We start from the raw sequence: 18,614 nt of genomic DNA, 5'->3' as shown, positions 1-18,614 counted from the left end.
GGTTCGAGTCCCGTGGCCGGCGAGGGCCTTTCTGTGCGGAGTTTGCATGTTCTCCCCGTGTCTGCGTGGGTTTCCTCCGGGTGCTCCGGTTTCCCCCACAGTCCAAAGACATGCAGGTTAGGTTAACTGGTGACTCTAAATTGACCGTAGGTGTGAATGTGAGTGTGAATGGTTGTCTGTGTCTATGTGTCAGCCCTGTGATGACCTGGCGACTTGTCCAGGGTGTACCCCGCCTTTCGCCCGTAGTCAGCTGGGATAGGCTCCAGCTTGCCTGCGACCCTGTAGAACAGGATAAAGCGGCTAGAGAGAATGAAATGAGAATACTGTATAGTATTTGTGCTTATTTGTGAACGACGGTGACTCTTGGATTTATACACGCCACTAGCACAGAGCCACATGCTGATAGATTCAGGAGTCGACTTTTTTTTTTTAAAATATATATTAGCTTGGATAAGCAGTGCAGTCATTATTGGACAAAACCTAGAATTGCACCGTAATTACACTGCAAAAAGTATCAGCTAGTTCATACTGTGTGTGAGAAAAAGATAAATCACGCACCCCAAGCTATCTTTGTCCTTGTCATTGTGATGGACAGTGTGATGGAAGATAATAACTGCACACAAACAATGATCTAGTCCTCACCTGCAGTCTTTTACATTTATATTCATATAATGGATGAAGTCCCGAACAGATTGCATCATTATAAATCATCTCAGGATGACATTCACCTCAAAACATTTTACATATTTATCATATTTTATTGCTGGCTGAAATGCTGAGACATTGGCCCAGATAAAGACGTCTAAATAATGTATTTTCAATTGTATTTGATCAATGAGTTTGCAATCTAAACGACTTTTTTTTTTCTTTTTCTTGCAAAAACATCTGAAATTCTATTAGATTAAAACCTAAAACACATCCAGTCACCATCATTATCGGTGTAGTTTCCTCCGAGCAAATGAAATGAAATTATAATATTTTTAAAACATATATTAAACATCCACTTTCCATTTAGGGTCAATCTAATTTCCTTTTCCTCCCCATTTTATTTTATTACAGTATAATACAGTTCCTTATCAAAGCAGACGTGATCACTAATAAGTAACCTATTGTGATTAAATATAATATATGGATACGGATATGGAATATATTATGTACATTGTCAGTTTTGCACATGGTTTCTGGTCACTTGGTGGTGCTGTTATTCCTTACATCCTACTGTATATTGCGTTTCTTTCAATTAATCCTTAAACAAACTCTTATGTAAGCTCATACAATATTGAAATTACACAATGGTGAATCCTCAAACAGGTGTAACAGCAATAACCGTAATAAAATAACCAGCAATAGCTTATGCTCACAGACAAGAGGATTTCCTTATCTGCTGAACCATGGCGTAAATTTAAACGTCGGTTTTCTTGCTTTCATTTTCTAAATTAGTCCTTTTATTGTGTCACCACAATTGGCACAGTGATAACAATCACAATTAGGCAAACCGACAGAACGACTGAAGTCAGAATTCTGCACATTTTGTTCCTTTTAAGTTCTGCTTCCTTCTTTTTCAGCAAGGAGTCAAAGCCGGGGGTGTAGAGATCCTCCAGCCAAAAATTCAGTTTCCTAGGGTCTTCCTATGAGAGAAAAGAAATCATCAAGGATGAACATGTTCTAAAGAAGCGGACTGCAACATTGAACAGATCTGTTACACAGGACATACTAAACAGGCTGGTCAATCTGGTTAGTACGAAGTTCAGAGGACGGCTCATGTGGCACCAAAAATTTCATTCATTCATCTTCAGGACCTGCTTTATCCTGCATGGGACGCCGATCCATCACAGGACCCCATGTGCGTGTACAATTTTGTGCAACCAGTCCACCATGGTGCAAGAATATTTTGAGACAGAAGAAAACCAGAGAACCCAGAGGAAACCCAGTAAAGCAAGAGAACATTGACCTGAGTTCAGGATCAAATTGGGGATCCTGGAGGTGTGAAGTGGCAATGCTACCTGTTACCACGATGCCACCCAGGATCTTAAATTTTCACTCGTATTCAGGCTGTTTCACAATCAGGGTCTACTTTTGGGGTCCACAGTAGTCTAAAAATCAAACCTCAGATTTTTTGTTTTTCTCTCCTGCCAAAAATTACCTTTTGAGATGGAAATGAACTGCGCAGAATTTCAGAACTACAGGTCTTATCCTGTTCATGTTATTGTGGTGAGAAGACTGTGTACGGTATATAGTGTATCTCTAAAATTGACCCACTTTCTTATAGTCCATAAGAAGAAGGTATACAAAGTGGAAAAACTGTTGAAGTGGATGTGATTTTAAGTGCAAATTTTCAAGTACTGTGCAGTGATGTTTGTACACGGTGCTAACTGGAATAACAACTGAAGTGGTGACGATCCTTGTGGTTTTCCGGAGAGGACACTTTTTCATGGATACACATTTCAACCACATGTAAAGCTCTGCTGCAAATGTGTCCTACATCTGTTTCAAGTCCTTTTTTTTTTTTTTAACTGTGCAACAACAGTGTTCTGCTTCAAAAGAGACAAATAATTTCTTAATCATTTACAACCCCATCATATGGTGAGTGATTTCCGGAGAGGACGTTTTTGACGGATAAAGGATCCTAACAGAGGCACTTAGTTTACAAAAAATGTAACTTCCACTTAAATTTCTTTCGATTGTGAATGAAAATATACGTCCCAAAATAGAACATAGTCGGTGCTTTAAAAAAATGCAATTCTGAATTTAAATAGTAAAATCTAAGTGTAGTAATTCAAGTAGAATTAAAAGAAATGACCACAAGATTAAAACTGAGCCTGCGTTTGACTCTTACAAACATATTTATAAGAACTTATAAGAGACATTACTGCTGTAGGTAGGTATGGTGTGTCCAGGTAAAGTAAGCTCTAAGGAACTCCAGAATGTATATATACTGGACCTAGTTGCAGGAGTTAGTTGGTGTTATTCAGAAAGACAACCATGATTGTGAAACAGCCCATACAGTAATTCAGTCTACATAGCTTGGGAATTTTCTTTTGTTAAGTCAGCTGCTTTGCCTTGAGATATTGATTAAAACTGGGATGTTAAAGGGGGCGGGCATGATTAATTGTTCAAACTCTAACCTTTTCTTATTATTATCCCTTAAACTCTTGGGTTAATATTCAGATAGCCATCCTACAGTAAATCATGTTATTCTGTAACTACAATGAAATTAATTGGAAAGGAGTTATGTAGTTGTGTGTGTGTGTGTGTGTGTGTGTGTGTGTGTGTGGTATCCTGTGATGGATTGACATCTGATCCAATGTTTCCAAGATAGCCTCAGGAGTGGGGAATACTAGTCTGAATCCATAGATGGGGTCCAGAAGGTTTAAAGGGCACATCTTGGGTAAATTCGGGAGCAAGACCGATGTAATTCTCCTATTTTATATTAAACTTTGGTCAAGTATCTGTCACATTTTGTGCAATTTTTTTTTTACCTTGCGCAATACCAGAAATATTCAGTTGAAATCAAACCATTTGAGGCGAATTGGTCCGCCTCTGAAAAACTTGGCATTTGGATTTCCTGGCAAACGCTGATTTTCGTGACGTCGCATGCGGGACGCCTCCCTCTGAATCCTACGTCAGCGCTGGTTTGTTTATGAGAAAACGACCTGGTGGTTTTCTGCAAATTTCTTCAACGTTATCACGTAATTATTAAAATGGTTAACAGATGTATCGTAGGAGGGTGTAGCAACACCAATCTTGATGGGATTAGTACTCATCGCTTTCCAAAAGACCGGACAATGAGAGAGAAATGGGAGCGCTTGGTCTACACAGGCTGTGCACTGGAACCGTGCAAAGCTCGCGCAGCCTGCTGGCGCTTCCGCAGGTGACGTCACGAATCTGGCTCCAGACTCCCTTGGGATTTTTCCAGACGCCTTTTGTTATTTTATTTTTTTCTGCTGTAGACAGATGGCCTTGTGCAAAATTACCCTTCTGGATGAGTGTGTATGGGACATACTTTCATATAAAAAAAATAAATTGGTCCAGAATATGCACTTTTAAGGGTTTAATATACCCTTAATAATTTATATGAGTGGATCTCACTTTACATCTGAATTACTGTAACATTAATTCTGATATATTAATATTCAACTGCACTAATACTGTATGTCCCTGTATTGGTTGGGTGCCGTGATATTCAATGTAGTGACATTTACAGACACAAAAATAACAGTGTGCATAGACTATTGGCTATTACAAGCATTAGGTCTCTCCTATCTCTTATTCAGTACTATTTTTTTTGGTGGCAGTACAAATAACACCACTCTGTACCTGTAGATAACTGGCTAGGTTGCCATGCAAAGACTGTCTGTCATAGTCCTCAATGGTCCAGGATGGTTTGGATCTCTGGTTCTCCTCTATGCCAGCAGTCCATAAGTCTACATAAAGTGGGTTTTGCTTGATCTTTGGTTTCAGAGTGAGTGGTGTGATGTGCTGTTCCAGCTCGCAGTCTCTGAAGTCAGGTCTGACCTCGGGCGATGGTGGTCTTTCTGCCTCCTTCTTTCCTCTCTGTTCTCCCTGAAGGAAGAATACAGAATGGATATTAAGGTTGAAGCCAATGACTATGTCAAACATATACTTGCGTTGGATAGATAATGATGGGGAGGGGGTGATGAATATGATGAATAATATATGCACTATGAGAATGGATGATCCCTCTGATAATATACAAATAGTCAAGTGTAAATGATGAAAGCATCCAGCAATATGCAGAGACTGACTGAAATTCCAGGCTGAGTATTGATTTGTAATGTTGATTTACTATGAATGAAGTTTATACATAGGAAACAGGATGTACTATTTTATTAAATGCTGAAATATGAATATGACACAGAACCCTTAGATGTAAGCTTGGGTCAGTTCATGTCTGATCAGATGAAGCATGTGGGAGATTTGTGTAGAAATAGATTTCATATTAAAAAAGGAAGTGAGAAGCACACTGTAAAACCCCATATTGAAACAAGATGAAACAAGATGAGTGGAGAAATAAAATTTTGGGGCAAAGAATAGTGCAAATGTAAACTTATAGCAACAAACACCAGTAGAAAAATAACATTAAGGCAGAAAGATGAATGGAAAACCAAACCTGTACCAAAATACAGTGGTGCTTGAAAGTTTGTGAACCCTTTAGAATTTTCTATATTTCTGCATAAATATAACCTAAAACATCACCAGATTTTCACACAAGTCATAAAAGAGAACCCAGTTAAACAAATGAGACAAAAACATTATACTTGGTCATTTATTTATTGAGGAAAATGATCCAATATTACTGTACATATCTGTGAGTGGCAAAAGTATGTGAACGTCTAAGATTAGCAGTTAATTTGAAGGTGAAATTAAAGTCAGGTCTTTTCAATCAATGGGATGACAATCAGGTGTGAGTGGGCACCCTGTTTTATTTAAAGAACAGGGATCCATCAAAGTCTGATCTTCACAACACATGTTTGTGGAAGTGTATCATGGCACGAACAAAGGAGATTTCCGAGGACCTCAAAAAAAGCGTTGTTGATGCTCATCAGGCTGGAAAAGGTTGCAAAACCATTTCTAAAGAGTTTGGACTCCACCAATCCACAGTCAGACAGATTGTGTACAAATGGAGGAAATTCAAGACCATTGTTACGCTCCCCAGGAGTGGTCAACCAACAAAGATCATTCCAAGAGCAAGGCGTGTAATAGTCAGCAAGGTCACAAAAGATCCCAGGGTAACTTCTAAGCAACTGAAGGCCTCTCTCACATTTGGCTAATGTTCATGAGTCCACCATCAGGAGAACACTGAACAACAATGGTGTGCATGGCAGGGTTGCAAGGAGAAAGCCACTGCTCTCCAAAAAGAACATTGCTGCTCATCTGCAGTTTGCTAAAGATCACATGGGCAAGCCAGAAGGCTATTGGAAAAATGTTTTGTGGACGTATGAGACCAAAATAGAACTTTTTGGTTTAAATGGGAAGCGTTATGTTTGGAGAAAGGAAAACGCTGCATTCCAGCATAAGAACCTTATCCCATCTGTGAAACATGGTGGTGGTAGTATCAATTGTTTGGGCCTGTTTGACTGCATGTGGGCCAGGACGGCTTGCCATCGTTGATGGAGCAATTAATTCTGAATTATACCAGTGAATTGTAAAGGAAAATGTCAGGACATCTGTCAGTGAACTGACTCACAAGAGAAGGTGGGTCATGCAGCAAGACAACGACCCTAAGCACACAAGTCGTTCTACCAAAGAATGGTTAAAGAAGAATAAAGTTAATGTTTTGGAATGACCAAATCAAAGTCCTGACCTTAATCCAATCGAAATGTTGTGGAAGGACCTGAAGCGAGCAGTTCATGTGAGGAAACCCACCAACATCCCAGAGCCAAAGCTGTTCTGTACGGAGGAACGGACTAAAATTCCTCCAAGCCGGTGTGCAGGACTGATCAACAGTTACCGGAAACGTTTAGTTGCAGTTATTGCTGCACAACGGGGTCACACCAGATACTGACAGCAAAGGTTCACATGGTTTTTTGCCACTCACAGATATGTAATATTGGATCATTTTCCTTAATAAATAAATGATCAAGTATAATATTTTTATCTCATTCATTTAACTGGGTTCTCTTTATCTACTTTTAGGACTTGTGTGAAAATCTGATGTTGTTTTAGGTCATATTTATGCAGAAATATAGAAAATTCTAAAGGGTTCACAAACTTTCAAGCACCACTGTAAATAAAAATAAACTTTGGGAACAAAGATTAGTGGAAAATAAAATTTAGGTAATAAAGACTAGTAGAAAAATCTAAATCAGAATGTAGGTACAAAGACAGTAAAAGGCTATATATTTGGTAATGAACTCCAGTGGAAAAATAAGATTTAAGTACAAAGACAAAAGACCAAGCCCTGCAAATGTCAAACAGGCTCAAATATACTGTAGGGATCTTTGAAACATAATCTTAAGGATCTTCCAAATACTCCAAAAATAATAACTTGAGAATGTCTATTTTAAAATCATCTCCGTAAAATTTAAATATAATCAAATATGTTTATTTAGTAGAACTTTCTTACAAAAGGGTGACCCATGATTTTTCTAACAACTGTTAAAAAAAAAATTCAAATTAACATAATTTCACCGATCCATTATCCACCTCCGTACAATCAAGCCTTATGTTTTGCTCATGGTGTTAATGAGAGCTCCCTTACCTGTGAGTATACTCTATTGTGCCACTGTCTCTGGCCAGAAAGTGCTGATCCTATCTGGAACATTCCGTGGGTGGCTGGTAGCATCCCTACATCAAGCTGGAGGAATTTCTCTGGATGATTATTGTTGGGGAGAACAGTAATGTCCATGTTTATATCCCAGCTAACATGGCCTTCTCCGCCTGACTCGGGCTCGTTGTGCTCATGACTTATTAATGAAGAAACAGGTTTCAGTGGCAGGTGTGTGCGTAACCCTGTCTAACCCATGGCACGGTTTAAGGAACCCATGTGTGGAGGGGAAAGAGAAAACTCACACCTATAAGCTGTTGACTATGTAACACAAATAGCACTCTGTGGACATTATTTCCAAGCCATGGAGTCAATAAAACCTAAAATCGGTGTTAAGAGAATTTGATTCTTAGTCCAGGATATTCCAACTCGTGGCAAAAAATATGGAATCACTACTCTTGGAGGATGTTCATTCAGCTGTTTTACTTTGTAGGAAAAAAAAAATCACAGATTTGAAAGAAAATTATTGTATTTAACAGCTGAACATTCTGACTTTGTAAAATATACCTCAAAAAATTAAATGAAATTGTAATTAATGCCACTTTTTTTTTAAGATCAAGTAGAGGAAAAAATTATGGAATCACCCTATAACTTGCATTTCTAAAACAAATACCCGCACAAGCCTAAATATGCAAATTGGCGTGCCATTAAAAGAGAGCGCTTGTAGATGTTACACCTGGCTGACTGACAGGAAACATGGCCCCAACAAGAGAGCTGTCAGTTGAAAGAATGGAAAGCATGAAAAACTCCTTAAAGAAGGTAATTCAACGCGGAGCGTGGCAAAAGACGCTGGTTGTTCCCAGTCAGCTGTGTCTAAAATTTGGAGCAAGTACAAACAAAATGGGAAGGTTCTATCCATTACCTGTAGCCGCTTATCCGGTAGAGGGTCGCAGGCAAGCTGGAGCCTATTTCAGCTGACTATTGGCGAGAGGTGGGATACACCCTGGACAAGTCGCCAGGTCATCGCAGTGCTGACACATCAAGACAAACAGCCATTCACGCTCACATTCACACCTACAATCAATTTAGAGCCACCAATTAACCTAACCTGCATGTCTTTGGACTGTGGGGGAAACCGGAGCACCCGGAGGAAACCCACGCAGACACGGGGAGAACATGCAAACTCCATACAGCATGGCCCCCGTTGGCCACTGGGCTTGAACCCGGAACCTTCTTGCTGTGAGGCAACAGTGCTAACTACTAAACCACCATGCCGCCCACACACAAAATAATTTTATTTAAAATGGAAAGGTGGGTGGCATGGTGGTGTAGTGGTTAGCGCTGTCGCCTCACAGCAAGAAGGTCCGGGTTCGAGCCCCGTGGCCGGCGAAGGCCTTTCTGTGCGGAGTTTGCATGTTCTCCCCGTGTCCGCGTGGGTTTCCTCCGGGTGCTCCGGTTTCCCCCACAGTCCAAAGACATGCAGGTTAGGTTAACTGGTGGCTCTAAATTGACCGTAGGTGTGAATGTGAGTGTGAATGGTTGTCTGTCTCTGTGTCGGCCCTGTGATGACCTGGCGACTTGTCCAGGGTGTACCCCGCCTTTCACCCATAGTCAGCTGGGATAGGCTCCAGCTTGCCTGCGACCCTGTAGAAGGATAAAGCGGCTACAGATAATGAGAAAATGGAAAGGTTGTAAAAGGGAAACATACAGGGAGACCAAGGAAGACATCAAAGCGTCAGGACAGGAAACTCAAAGCAATATGCCTTGCAAATAGAAAATGCCCAACAAAAGAAATTAAAATCAAATAGGCAGAAACAGGAGTCAATGTTTGTGACCAAACTGTATGAAATTGGCTGAAGGAAATGGGATTTACATACAGAAAAGCCACACATAATGCATCACTAACACACAAACAGAAGAGAACAAGGTTACAGTGGGCTAAAGAGAAGCAGTCATGGACTGTGGATGATTGGATGAAAAGTGATATTCAGTAATGAATCACAAATCTGCATTGGCTAAGGAGATGATGCTGGAACTTTTGTTTGGTGCCGTTCCAGTGAAACACACAAAGTTGACTGCCTGAAGAAAACAAGCAAATTCCAGTCATTGATATGGGGTTGTATGTCTGGTAAAGGACTTGGGGAGATGGCAGTCATTACCTCTACAGTGAATGCACAGGTGTACATTGAAATTTTGGACACTTTTCTCATTCCATCAATCGAAAGTACTTTTGGTGGTGATGAAGTCATTTTTCAGGATGAAAATGCATCTTGCCACAGAGCAAAGAGCATGAAAACTTTTCTTCAGGAAAGGCAGATCAACTCAATGGCATGGCCAGCAAACAGTCTGGATCTCAATCCAATTGGAAATTTATGGTGGAAATTGAAAAAAATGGTCCATGACAAGGCTCCATCCTGCAAAGCTGATCTGTCAACTCTTATACGAGAAAGTTGGAACGTGACTGATAAAGAATATTGTTTTTCATGAGTAGAGTCCATGCCTCAAAGCATTCAAACGGTCATAAAAGCCAGAGGAGGTGCAACAAAGTACTAATTATGATTTTTTTTTTTGTTCATGATTCCATAATTTTATCCTCATCATTGAGTGATTCCATAATCTCTACTTGATCTTAAAAAAGAAATGTGCCATTAATTACAACTATTTCATTTAATTTTTTGAGGTATATTTTACAAAGCCAGAATGTCTCATCTCATCTCATCTCATTATCTGTAGCCGCTTTATCCTGTTCTACAGGGTCGCAGGCAAGCTGGAGCCTATCCCAGCTGACTACGGGCGAAAGGCGGGGTACACCCTGGACAAGTCGCCAGGTCATCACAGGGCTGACACATAGACAGAGACAACCATTCACACTCACATTCACACCTACGGTCAATTTAGAGTCACCAGTTAACCTAACCTGCATGTCTTTGGACTGTGGGGGAAACCGGAGCACCCGGAGGAAACCCACGCGGACACGGGGAGAACATGCAAACTCCACACAGAAAGGCCCTCGCCGGCCACGGGGCTCGAACCCAGGACCTTCTTGCTGTGAGGCGACAGCGCTAACCACTACACCACCGTGCCGCCCAGCCAGAATGTTCAGCTGGTAAATAAAATAAATTTGTGTCATATATATGTGATTTTTTTTTTTTTGCTACATTGGAAAACAGCTGAATGAACATTCTCCAAGAGTAGTGATTCCATATTTTTTGCCAGGGGTTGTATTTGAGTGTGTTTTTTAATTTTAATGTATAAACAGGGGCGGCACGGTGGTGTAGTGGTTAGCGCTGTCGCCTCACAGCAAGAAGGTCCGGGTTCGAGCCCCGTGGCCGGTGAGGGCCTTTCTGTGCGGAGTTTGCATGTTCTTCCCGTGTCCGCGTGGGTTTCCTCCGGGTGCTCCGGTTTCCCCCACAGTCCAAAGACATGCAGGTTAGGTTAACTGGTGACTCTAAATTGACCATAGGTTTGAATGTGAATGGTTGTCTGTGTCTGTGTCAGCCCTGTGATGACCTGGTGACTTGTCCAGGGTGTACCCCGCCTTTCGCCCGTAGTCAGCTGGGATAGGCTCCAGCTTGCCTGCGACCCTGTAGAACAGGATAAAGCGGCTAGAGATAATGAGATGTATAAACAGGGCATTATATCTACAATCATGGTGGTATCAGTGAAATGTCCAGTATATCTCTCTATATAGTGTAATATTACAATAATATTTTTCAGTGTGAATTTAATATGACTCCCAATTGGTATAAGCCAGGGGTTCTCAACCTTTTGCAACCTGGGCCCCACCAAAGCTGGTTCATTGCAGTTGGGGGCCCCTCTTCTCGCCCCGCCCCCATCCCCCCCCCCCAAACACACTCACCTGCAGTGATGCCACCCGACCTACAGCACCTTATATTGACCGATAGATAGATAGATAGATAGATAGATAGATAGATAGATAGATAGATAGATAGATAGATAGATAGATAGACCTGGACTAGATTATTATTATTAGTAGTAGTAGTAGTAGTAGCAGTAGCAGCAGTAGTAGCATTATCCATTCCATAGAAATACATAGGCCTATTATCATTATTAGGCTATTGTTATAATTGGCAGTAGCACCACATTTCTAATCTGCTTTCGGGCATTATTATAATTATAATTATTATAATTATTATTATGGCCTATTATCATTACTAAGCTGTTGGCAGTAGTACAAGACTTATGTTCTTTCAGGCATTATTATTATTATTAGGCCTATTATTATTATTATTATTATTATTATTATTATTATTATTATTATTGCTGTTGTTGGTTGTTGATATTATTATTATTATTATTATTATTATTATTAGTGTTTTTATTAGGTATTTTATTAGGCTTATCATTAGCTGGCTATTGATATCATTGGGAATTGGGACCAGGCGTGAATTTAGGTTTTACTTTTTACTGTGCTTTTGTGATCTGCATTTGCGTTAATGCGAGACCTGAGCCTGCTTTGCCTTACAAAGATCCTCGATTCTTGGCGAAATGTTTGACAAGCACAGTCTCAAGTCATCCTCAATTTGCGCACGATTGCGATATTTCGTTTTGAGCGCAGTCATTTTTGAAAATCCTGCCTCACACAAGTAGGTCGATGCGAATGGGATGAGCAGTTTCAAGGCTACGTCACACAGTTGCGGGTACTCCTGCATCAATGCTGCCCAGAATGTCGAAAGAGGGCATGAGGTGAAGACTGCCTTAAGTCTACTGTCACTCTTCAGCTCAATAAGCTGTTCCTGCATGTCAACTGGAAGTTCGTCAGCAGTACACACAAATGGATCTCGAACCCACGCAAAAGAGCGATAATCCTCTGTGAAGTATGCCGCAAACTGTTTTCTCATTACCGACAGGTGCTCTGACGCTGCTTGAAAGACAGATGAGAAATCGTGGGAAGTGCCTGCATTACTGATAAAGTCTGCAAGGCTTGGGAACATATCACAGTTCCCCCGACTGATGCGGCCACACACACAAGATTTTATGATAGATTGATGATAGATTTTATAATAGTATTGATTTGTATGTAATAGTCCAATGTCCTGCATTTTGACATGGGTAAATGTGTTGCATCTGCTTAGCTACTATAGCCTGTTAGCCCCAGATTTTTTTTTTCCTCCATACATGAAGCCTGCTCGCGACCCCCCTGGAGTACCTCCGCGCCCCACCAGGGGGGCGCGCCCCCCCGGTTGAGAACCACTGGTATAAGCAATTCAGCTCTATCAAAATGTCCGTCCATTATCCATAACCACTTATCCTGTACAGGGTTGCGGGCAAGCTGGAGCCTGTCCCAGCTGATTACGGGCGAGAGGCGGGGTACACCCTGGACAAGTCACCACGTCATCGCAGGGCTGACACAAAGGCCAAGTTTACATTAGACCGTATCTGTCTCGTTTTCTTCGCGGATGCACTGTCCGTTTACATTAAAACGCCGGGAAACGGGAATCCGCCAGGGTCCACGTATTCAATCCAGATCGTGTCTGGTCCGGTGCTGTGTAAACATTGAGAATACGCGGATACGCTGTGCTGAGCTCTAGCTGGCGTCATCATTGGACAACGTCACTGTGACATCCACCTTCCTGATTCGCTGGTGTTGGTCATGTGACGCGACTGCTGAAAAACGGCGCGGACTTCCGCCTTGTATCACCTTTCATTAAAGAGTATAAAAGTATGAAAATACTGCAAATACTGCTGCAAATACTGCCCATTGTGTAGTTATGATTGTCTTTAGGCTTGCCATCCTTCCACTTGCAAGTGGTAAGTGACGCGCATGCCCGACATGCACTGAGATCTCACACACAGCGGCTCAGTCCCGAATCACTGCTCGTGCACTTCACTCGCGCGCTCTGTGAGCTGCGCAGGGCCGGAGTGCGCACCCTCCAGAGGGCACTCGCTGTTCAGGGCGGAGTGATTTGGAGCGCAGGATGCCTGTGGAGCCGAGCGTATCCGTGTATTGGCGTTGCTGTGTGCACACTAATCGTTTTAAAAACTTTAATCTGATGATCCGCTGATACTGTCTAATGTAAACCCCACCAAAGACACAAACAACCATTCACACTCACATTCACACCTACGGTCAATTTAGAGCCACCAATTAACCTAACCTGCATGTCTTTGAACTGTGGGGGAAACCAGCGCAAACCCACACAAGCTTGGGGAGAACATGCAAACTCCACACAGAAAGGCCCCCATCGGCCACTGGGCTCGAACCCAGAACCTTCTTGCTGTGAGGCAACAGTGCTAACCACGACACCACCATGCTGCCCTCTATTAAAATGTGGAATAAGGAAATGTTAACTGGTTACTTGATATCTTCTTGTTACACTTTCTAAAAGCGCATCTAGCTATGCTCACAATACATCTATACTTATTCTTGAGCATGAATCCTATTGTAGTCTTTTTAGAACTCAAAATTAGCATTCAGTCACAATGCCTGGACATTGCTGAGCTGCATAATCTGGTGCTTTCCATGCTCCAACACAGCTAATTCTGCTGATTACTGAGCTCAGTTGTGTAAACTAAAGTGCCAAGGTCAGAGATTCTTACCATGAGAGGGCCTGAGTGATTTATACGACGTAGGTGTGGCGTCACAAAAAGTCTGTCTGGATGTCACATAAGACAGACGGGAAGGGAGAGAGGGAGAATTGTTTAGCAGCATGTTGTATTCCAGACCAGCTGCTGTTCTCCATCATCATCACACTGACTGGGAGCTGCCAGCTTCCAAGCATCCAGGCTAAACTCGCCAGAGTCAATTTTCCGCTACTTTGAGCTTATAATGAACTCCTGAAAACCGATTTGGCAGATCCTAATTACCTACTGAATGCTTGTGTGCTAAACTTTTGAAAATGAAAAACTGTTTTAAATGTTGATTATGATACCAAATATATGTCATATAGGCCTACATGGTGGAATTCAGTGAGATATCACCGGTGTCACACTCCAAGCTTTCCACTCTAAATCTTCAGCAAATTACCTTCACAAGTTGTTTTGTGTATGCAAGGGTAAATTAAGCACTAAATTCTGCAGTGCTGTAACAATTAAGGACCTAAGTTTCTCAGCTTATTTCTCATCTCTTGAAAATATTAAGCAGGTTCTCTGGAAGCACGCTTTACCCTGGGTAATCACTTCCATTATTCCCTCCACAGTGAATAAGGTTTCTGTTCATTGAAATCTTGGGAATTGGTGTCTATAAATAGCATGTGCCATGTCTAGGATTGTGAGAGAAGAGTACAGAGCTTTAAGAGCTTCAAAAGACATAGAAAGCAAAATGTACCGTATTGGGGATCATGTGCATGTGTTGTGAAACCCGAAGGCACATAAACCTACTGTTCGAGAAGCAGCAACTAGCACAGGTACAGTGGTGCTTGAAAGTTTGTGAACCCTTTAGAATTTTCTGTATTTCTGCAGGCGGCACGGTGGTGTAGTGGTTAGCGCTGTCACCTCACAGCAAGAAGGTCCTGGGTTCGAGCTCCGGGGCCGGCGAGGGTCTTTCTGTGCGGAGTTTGCATGTTCTCCCCGTGTCCGCGTGGGTTTCCTCCGGGTGCTCCGGTTTCCCCCACAGTCCAAAGACATGCAGGTTAGGTTAACTGGTGACTCTAAATTGACCGTAGGTGTGAATGTGAGTGTGAATGGTTGTCTGTGTCTATGTGTCAGCCCTGTGATGACCTGGCGACTTGTCCAGGGTGTACCCCGCCTTTCACCCGTAGTCAGCTGGGATAGGCTCCAGCTTGCCTGCGACCCTGTAGAAGGATAAAGCGGCTAGAGATAATGAGATGAGATGAGATGTATTTCTGCATATATGACCTAAAACATCATCAGGTTTTCACACAAGTCCTAAAAGTAGATAAAGAGAACCCAGTTAAACAAATGAGACAAAAATATTATACTTGGTCATTTATTTATTGAGGATCCAATATTACATATCTGTGAGTGGCAAAAGTATGTGAACCTCTAGGATTAGCAGTTAATTTGAAGGTGAAATTAGAGTCAGGTGTTTTCAATCAATGGGATGATAATCAGGTGTGAGTGGGCACCCTGTTTTATTTAAAGAACAGGGATCTATCAAAGTCTGATCTTCACAACACGTTTGTGGAAGTGTATCATGTCACGAACAAAGGAGATTTCTGAGGACCTCAGAAAAAGCGCTGTTGATGCTCATCAGGCTGGAAAAGGTGACAAAACCATCTCTAAAGAGTTTGGACTCCACCAATCCACAGTCAGACAGATTGTGTACAAATGGAGGAAATTCAAGACCATTATTACTCTCCCCAGGAGTGGGAGTGGTCGACCAACAAAGAGTAGTCCAAGAGCAAGGTGTGTAATAGTTGGCGAGGTCACAAAGGACCCCAGGGTAACTTCTAAGCAACTGAAGGCCTCTCTCACATTGGCTAATGTTAATGTTCATGAGTCCACCATCAGGAGAACACTGAACAACAATGGTGGGCATGGCAGGGTTGCAAGGAGAAAGCCACTGCTCTACAAAAAGAACATTGCTGCTTGTCTTCAGTTTGCTAAAGATCATGTGGACAAGCCAGAAGGCTATTGGAAAAATGTTTTGTGGACAAATGAGACCAAAATAGAACTTTTTTGTTGAAATGAGAAGCATTATGTTTGGAGAAAGGAAAACACTGCATTCCAGCATAAGAACCTTATCCCATCTGTGAAACATGGTGGTGGTAGTATCATGGTTTGGGCCTGTTTTGCTGCATCTGGGCCAGGACGGTTTGACATCATTGATGGAACAACGAATTCTGAATTATACCAGCGAATTCTAAAGGAAAATGCCAGGACATCTGTCCATGAACTGAATCTCAAGAGAAGGTGGGTCATGCAGCAAGACAACAACCCTAAGCACACGAGTTGTTTGACCAAAGAATGGTTAAAGAAGAATAAAGTTAATGTTTTGGGATGGCCAATCAATCCAATTCAATCAATATGTTGTGGAAGGACCTGAAGCGAGCAGTTCATGTGAGGAAACCCACCAACATCCCAGAGTTGAAGTTGTTCTGTATGGAGGAACGGGCTAAAATTCCTCCAAGCTGGTGTGCAGGACTGATCAACAGTTACCGGAAATGTTTAGTTGCAGTTATTGCTGCACAAGGTGGTCACACCAGATACTGAAAGCAAAGGTTTGCATACTTTTGCCACTCACAGATATGTAATACTGGATCATTTTCCTCAATAAATAAATGACCAAGTATAATATTTTTGTCTCATTTGTTTAACTGGGTTCTCTTTATCTACTTTTAGGACTTGTGTGAAAATCTGATGTTTTAGGTCATATTTATGCAGAAATATAGAAAATTCTAAAGGGTTCACAAACTTTCAAGCACCGCTGTAGTATGTATAAAACTTTCTAAAGGTGTTCCACATGAAACTTTTTCTAAAACCCTGTGTTGCAAGGTTATACATAGATCACTTGTTGAAAAATCAAACTATTAACTGGTTTACAGTGGTGCTTGAAAGTTTGTGAACCCTTTAGAATTTTCTATATTTCTACATAAATATGACCTAAAACAACATCAGATTTTCACACAAGTCCTAAAAGTAGATAAAGAGAACCCAGTTCAACAAATGAGACAAAAATATTATACTTGATCATTTATTTATTGAGGAAAATGATCCAATATTACATATCTGTGAGTGGCAAAAGTATGTGAACCTTTGCTTTCAGTATCTGGTGTGAACCCCTTGTGCAGCAATAACTGCAACTAAATGTTTCCGGTAACTGTTGATCAGTCCTGCACACCGGCTTGGAGGAATTTTAGCCCGTTGCTCCGTACAGAACAGCTTCAACTCTGGAATGTTGGTGGGTTTCCTCACATGAACTCCTCACTTTGCGTCCTTCCACAACATTTCGATTGGATTAAGGTCAGGACTTTGACTTGGCCATTCCAAAACATTAACTTTATTTTTCTTTAACCATTCTTTGGTAGGACAACTTGTATGCTTAAGGTCGTTGTCTTGCCGCATGACCCACCTTCTCTTGAGATTCAGTTCATGGACAGATGTCCTGACATTTTCCTTTACAATTCTCTGGAATAATTCAGAATTCATTGTTCCATCAACGATGGCAAGCTGTCCTGGCCCAGATGCAGCAAAACGGGCCCAAACCGTGATACTACCACCACCATGTTTCACAGATGGGATAAGGTTCTTATGCTGGAATGCAGTGTTTTCCTTTCTCCAAACATAACGCTTCTCATTTAAACCAAAAAGTTCTATTTTGGTCTCATTTGTCCACAAACATTTTTCCAATAGCCTTCTGGCTTGTCCACATGATCTTTAGCAAACTGAAGACAAGCAGCAATGTTCTTTTTGGAGAGCAGTGGCTTTCTCCCTGCAACCCTGCCATGCACACCATTGTTGTTCAGTGTTCTCCTGATGGTGGACTCATGAACATTAACATTAGCCAATGCGAGAGAGGCCTTCAGTTGCTTAGAAGTTACCCTGGGGTCCTTTGTGACCTCGCCAACTATTACACACCTTGCTCTTGGACTACTCTTTGTTGGTCGACCACTCCTGGGGAGGGTAACAGTGGTCTTGAATTTCCTCCATTTGTACACAATCTGTCTGACTGTGGATTGGTGGAGTCCAAACTCTTTAGAGATGGTTTTGTAACCTTTTCCAGCCTGATGAGCATCAACAATGCTTTTTCTGAGGTCCTCAGAAATCTCCTTTGTTTGTGCCATGATACACATCCACAAACATGTGTTGTGAAGATCAGACTTTGATAGATCCCTGTTCTTTAAATAAAACAGGGTGCCCACTCACACCTGATTGTCATCCCATTGACTGAAAACACCTGACTCTAATTTCGCCTTCAAATTAACTGCTAATCCTAGAGATTCACATACTTTTGTCACTCACAGATATGTAATATTGGATAATTTTCCTCAATAAATAAATGACCAAGTATAATATTTTTGTCTCATTTGTTTAACTGGGTTCTCTTTATCTACTTTTAGGACTTGTGTGAAAATCTGTTGATGTTTTTGGTCATATTTATGCAGAAATATAGAAAATTTTAAAGGGTTCACAAACTTTCAAGCACCACTGTAACTGTGAGGCCATATTTGTCATCTGATAGCTGATGGTTCAAGAAGAAGAAGAAAAAGATGATGCCTTTATTTTTCATGTGTACTTAAGAATAGCAAAATTCTACATTTAATCCATCTGAAACAATGAACACACGCATGCACATACAAGTGAGCAATGAGCGCACACACATACCCAGAGCAGTGAGCAGCTATGCTACAGCGCCCAGGGAGCAGTAGAGGGACTAGTTTCCAAATGAAAGCGTCTAATGCTATGTTGGTTTTAAGAAAACACAAGGGCAAGGCAATTAGAAACTCTCAGACATTTGTTGTTC

General features: G+C 41.4%; 1 protein-coding gene across 1 annotated transcript; it reads right to left on the bottom strand.

The window, feature by feature from the left end:
* Window positions 1-1,012: 1,012 nt before the first annotated feature.
* On the bottom strand, window positions 1,013-7,639 carry LOC132873156 (major intrinsically disordered NOTCH2-binding receptor 1-like). The gene is made up of 3 exons (XM_060908455.1): window positions 7,223-7,639; window positions 4,318-4,563; window positions 1,013-1,628 (listed from the first exon to the last, which is right to left on the bottom strand). The coding sequence occupies exons 1-3, from the start codon at window positions 7,367-7,369 to the stop codon at window positions 1,446-1,448; spliced, it is 576 nt and encodes a 191-aa protein (XP_060764438.1). The 5' UTR covers window positions 7,370-7,639; the 3' UTR covers window positions 1,013-1,445.
* Between the last annotated feature and the right edge of the window lie 10,975 nt (window positions 7,640-18,614).

The sequence above is a fragment of the Neoarius graeffei genome, chromosome 25 (genome assembly GCF_027579695.1).
Source record: "Neoarius graeffei isolate fNeoGra1 chromosome 25, fNeoGra1.pri, whole genome shotgun sequence".
Lineage (NCBI taxonomy): Eukaryota > Metazoa > Chordata > Actinopteri > Siluriformes > Ariidae > Neoarius > Neoarius graeffei.
Note: the sequence above shows the minus strand (reverse complement) of the source record. Positions and strands in the feature narration are given on the sequence as shown.

Excerpts from the sequence above, each read along its gene's own strand:
- LOC132873156 (XM_060908455.1), bottom strand. The coding sequence starts at position 7,369 with ATGGACATTACTGTTCTCCCCAACAATAATCATCCAGAGAAATTCCTC. Across the intron at positions 4,564-7,222 it reads ACAATAGAGTATACTCACAG|GGAGAACAGAGAGGAAAGAA; the intron begins GTAAGGGAGCTC and ends TTCTTCCTTCAG. Across the intron at positions 1,629-4,317 it reads ACCTAGCCAGTTATCTACAG|GAAGACCCTAGGAAACTGAA; the intron begins GTACAGAGTGGT and ends TTTCTCTCATAG.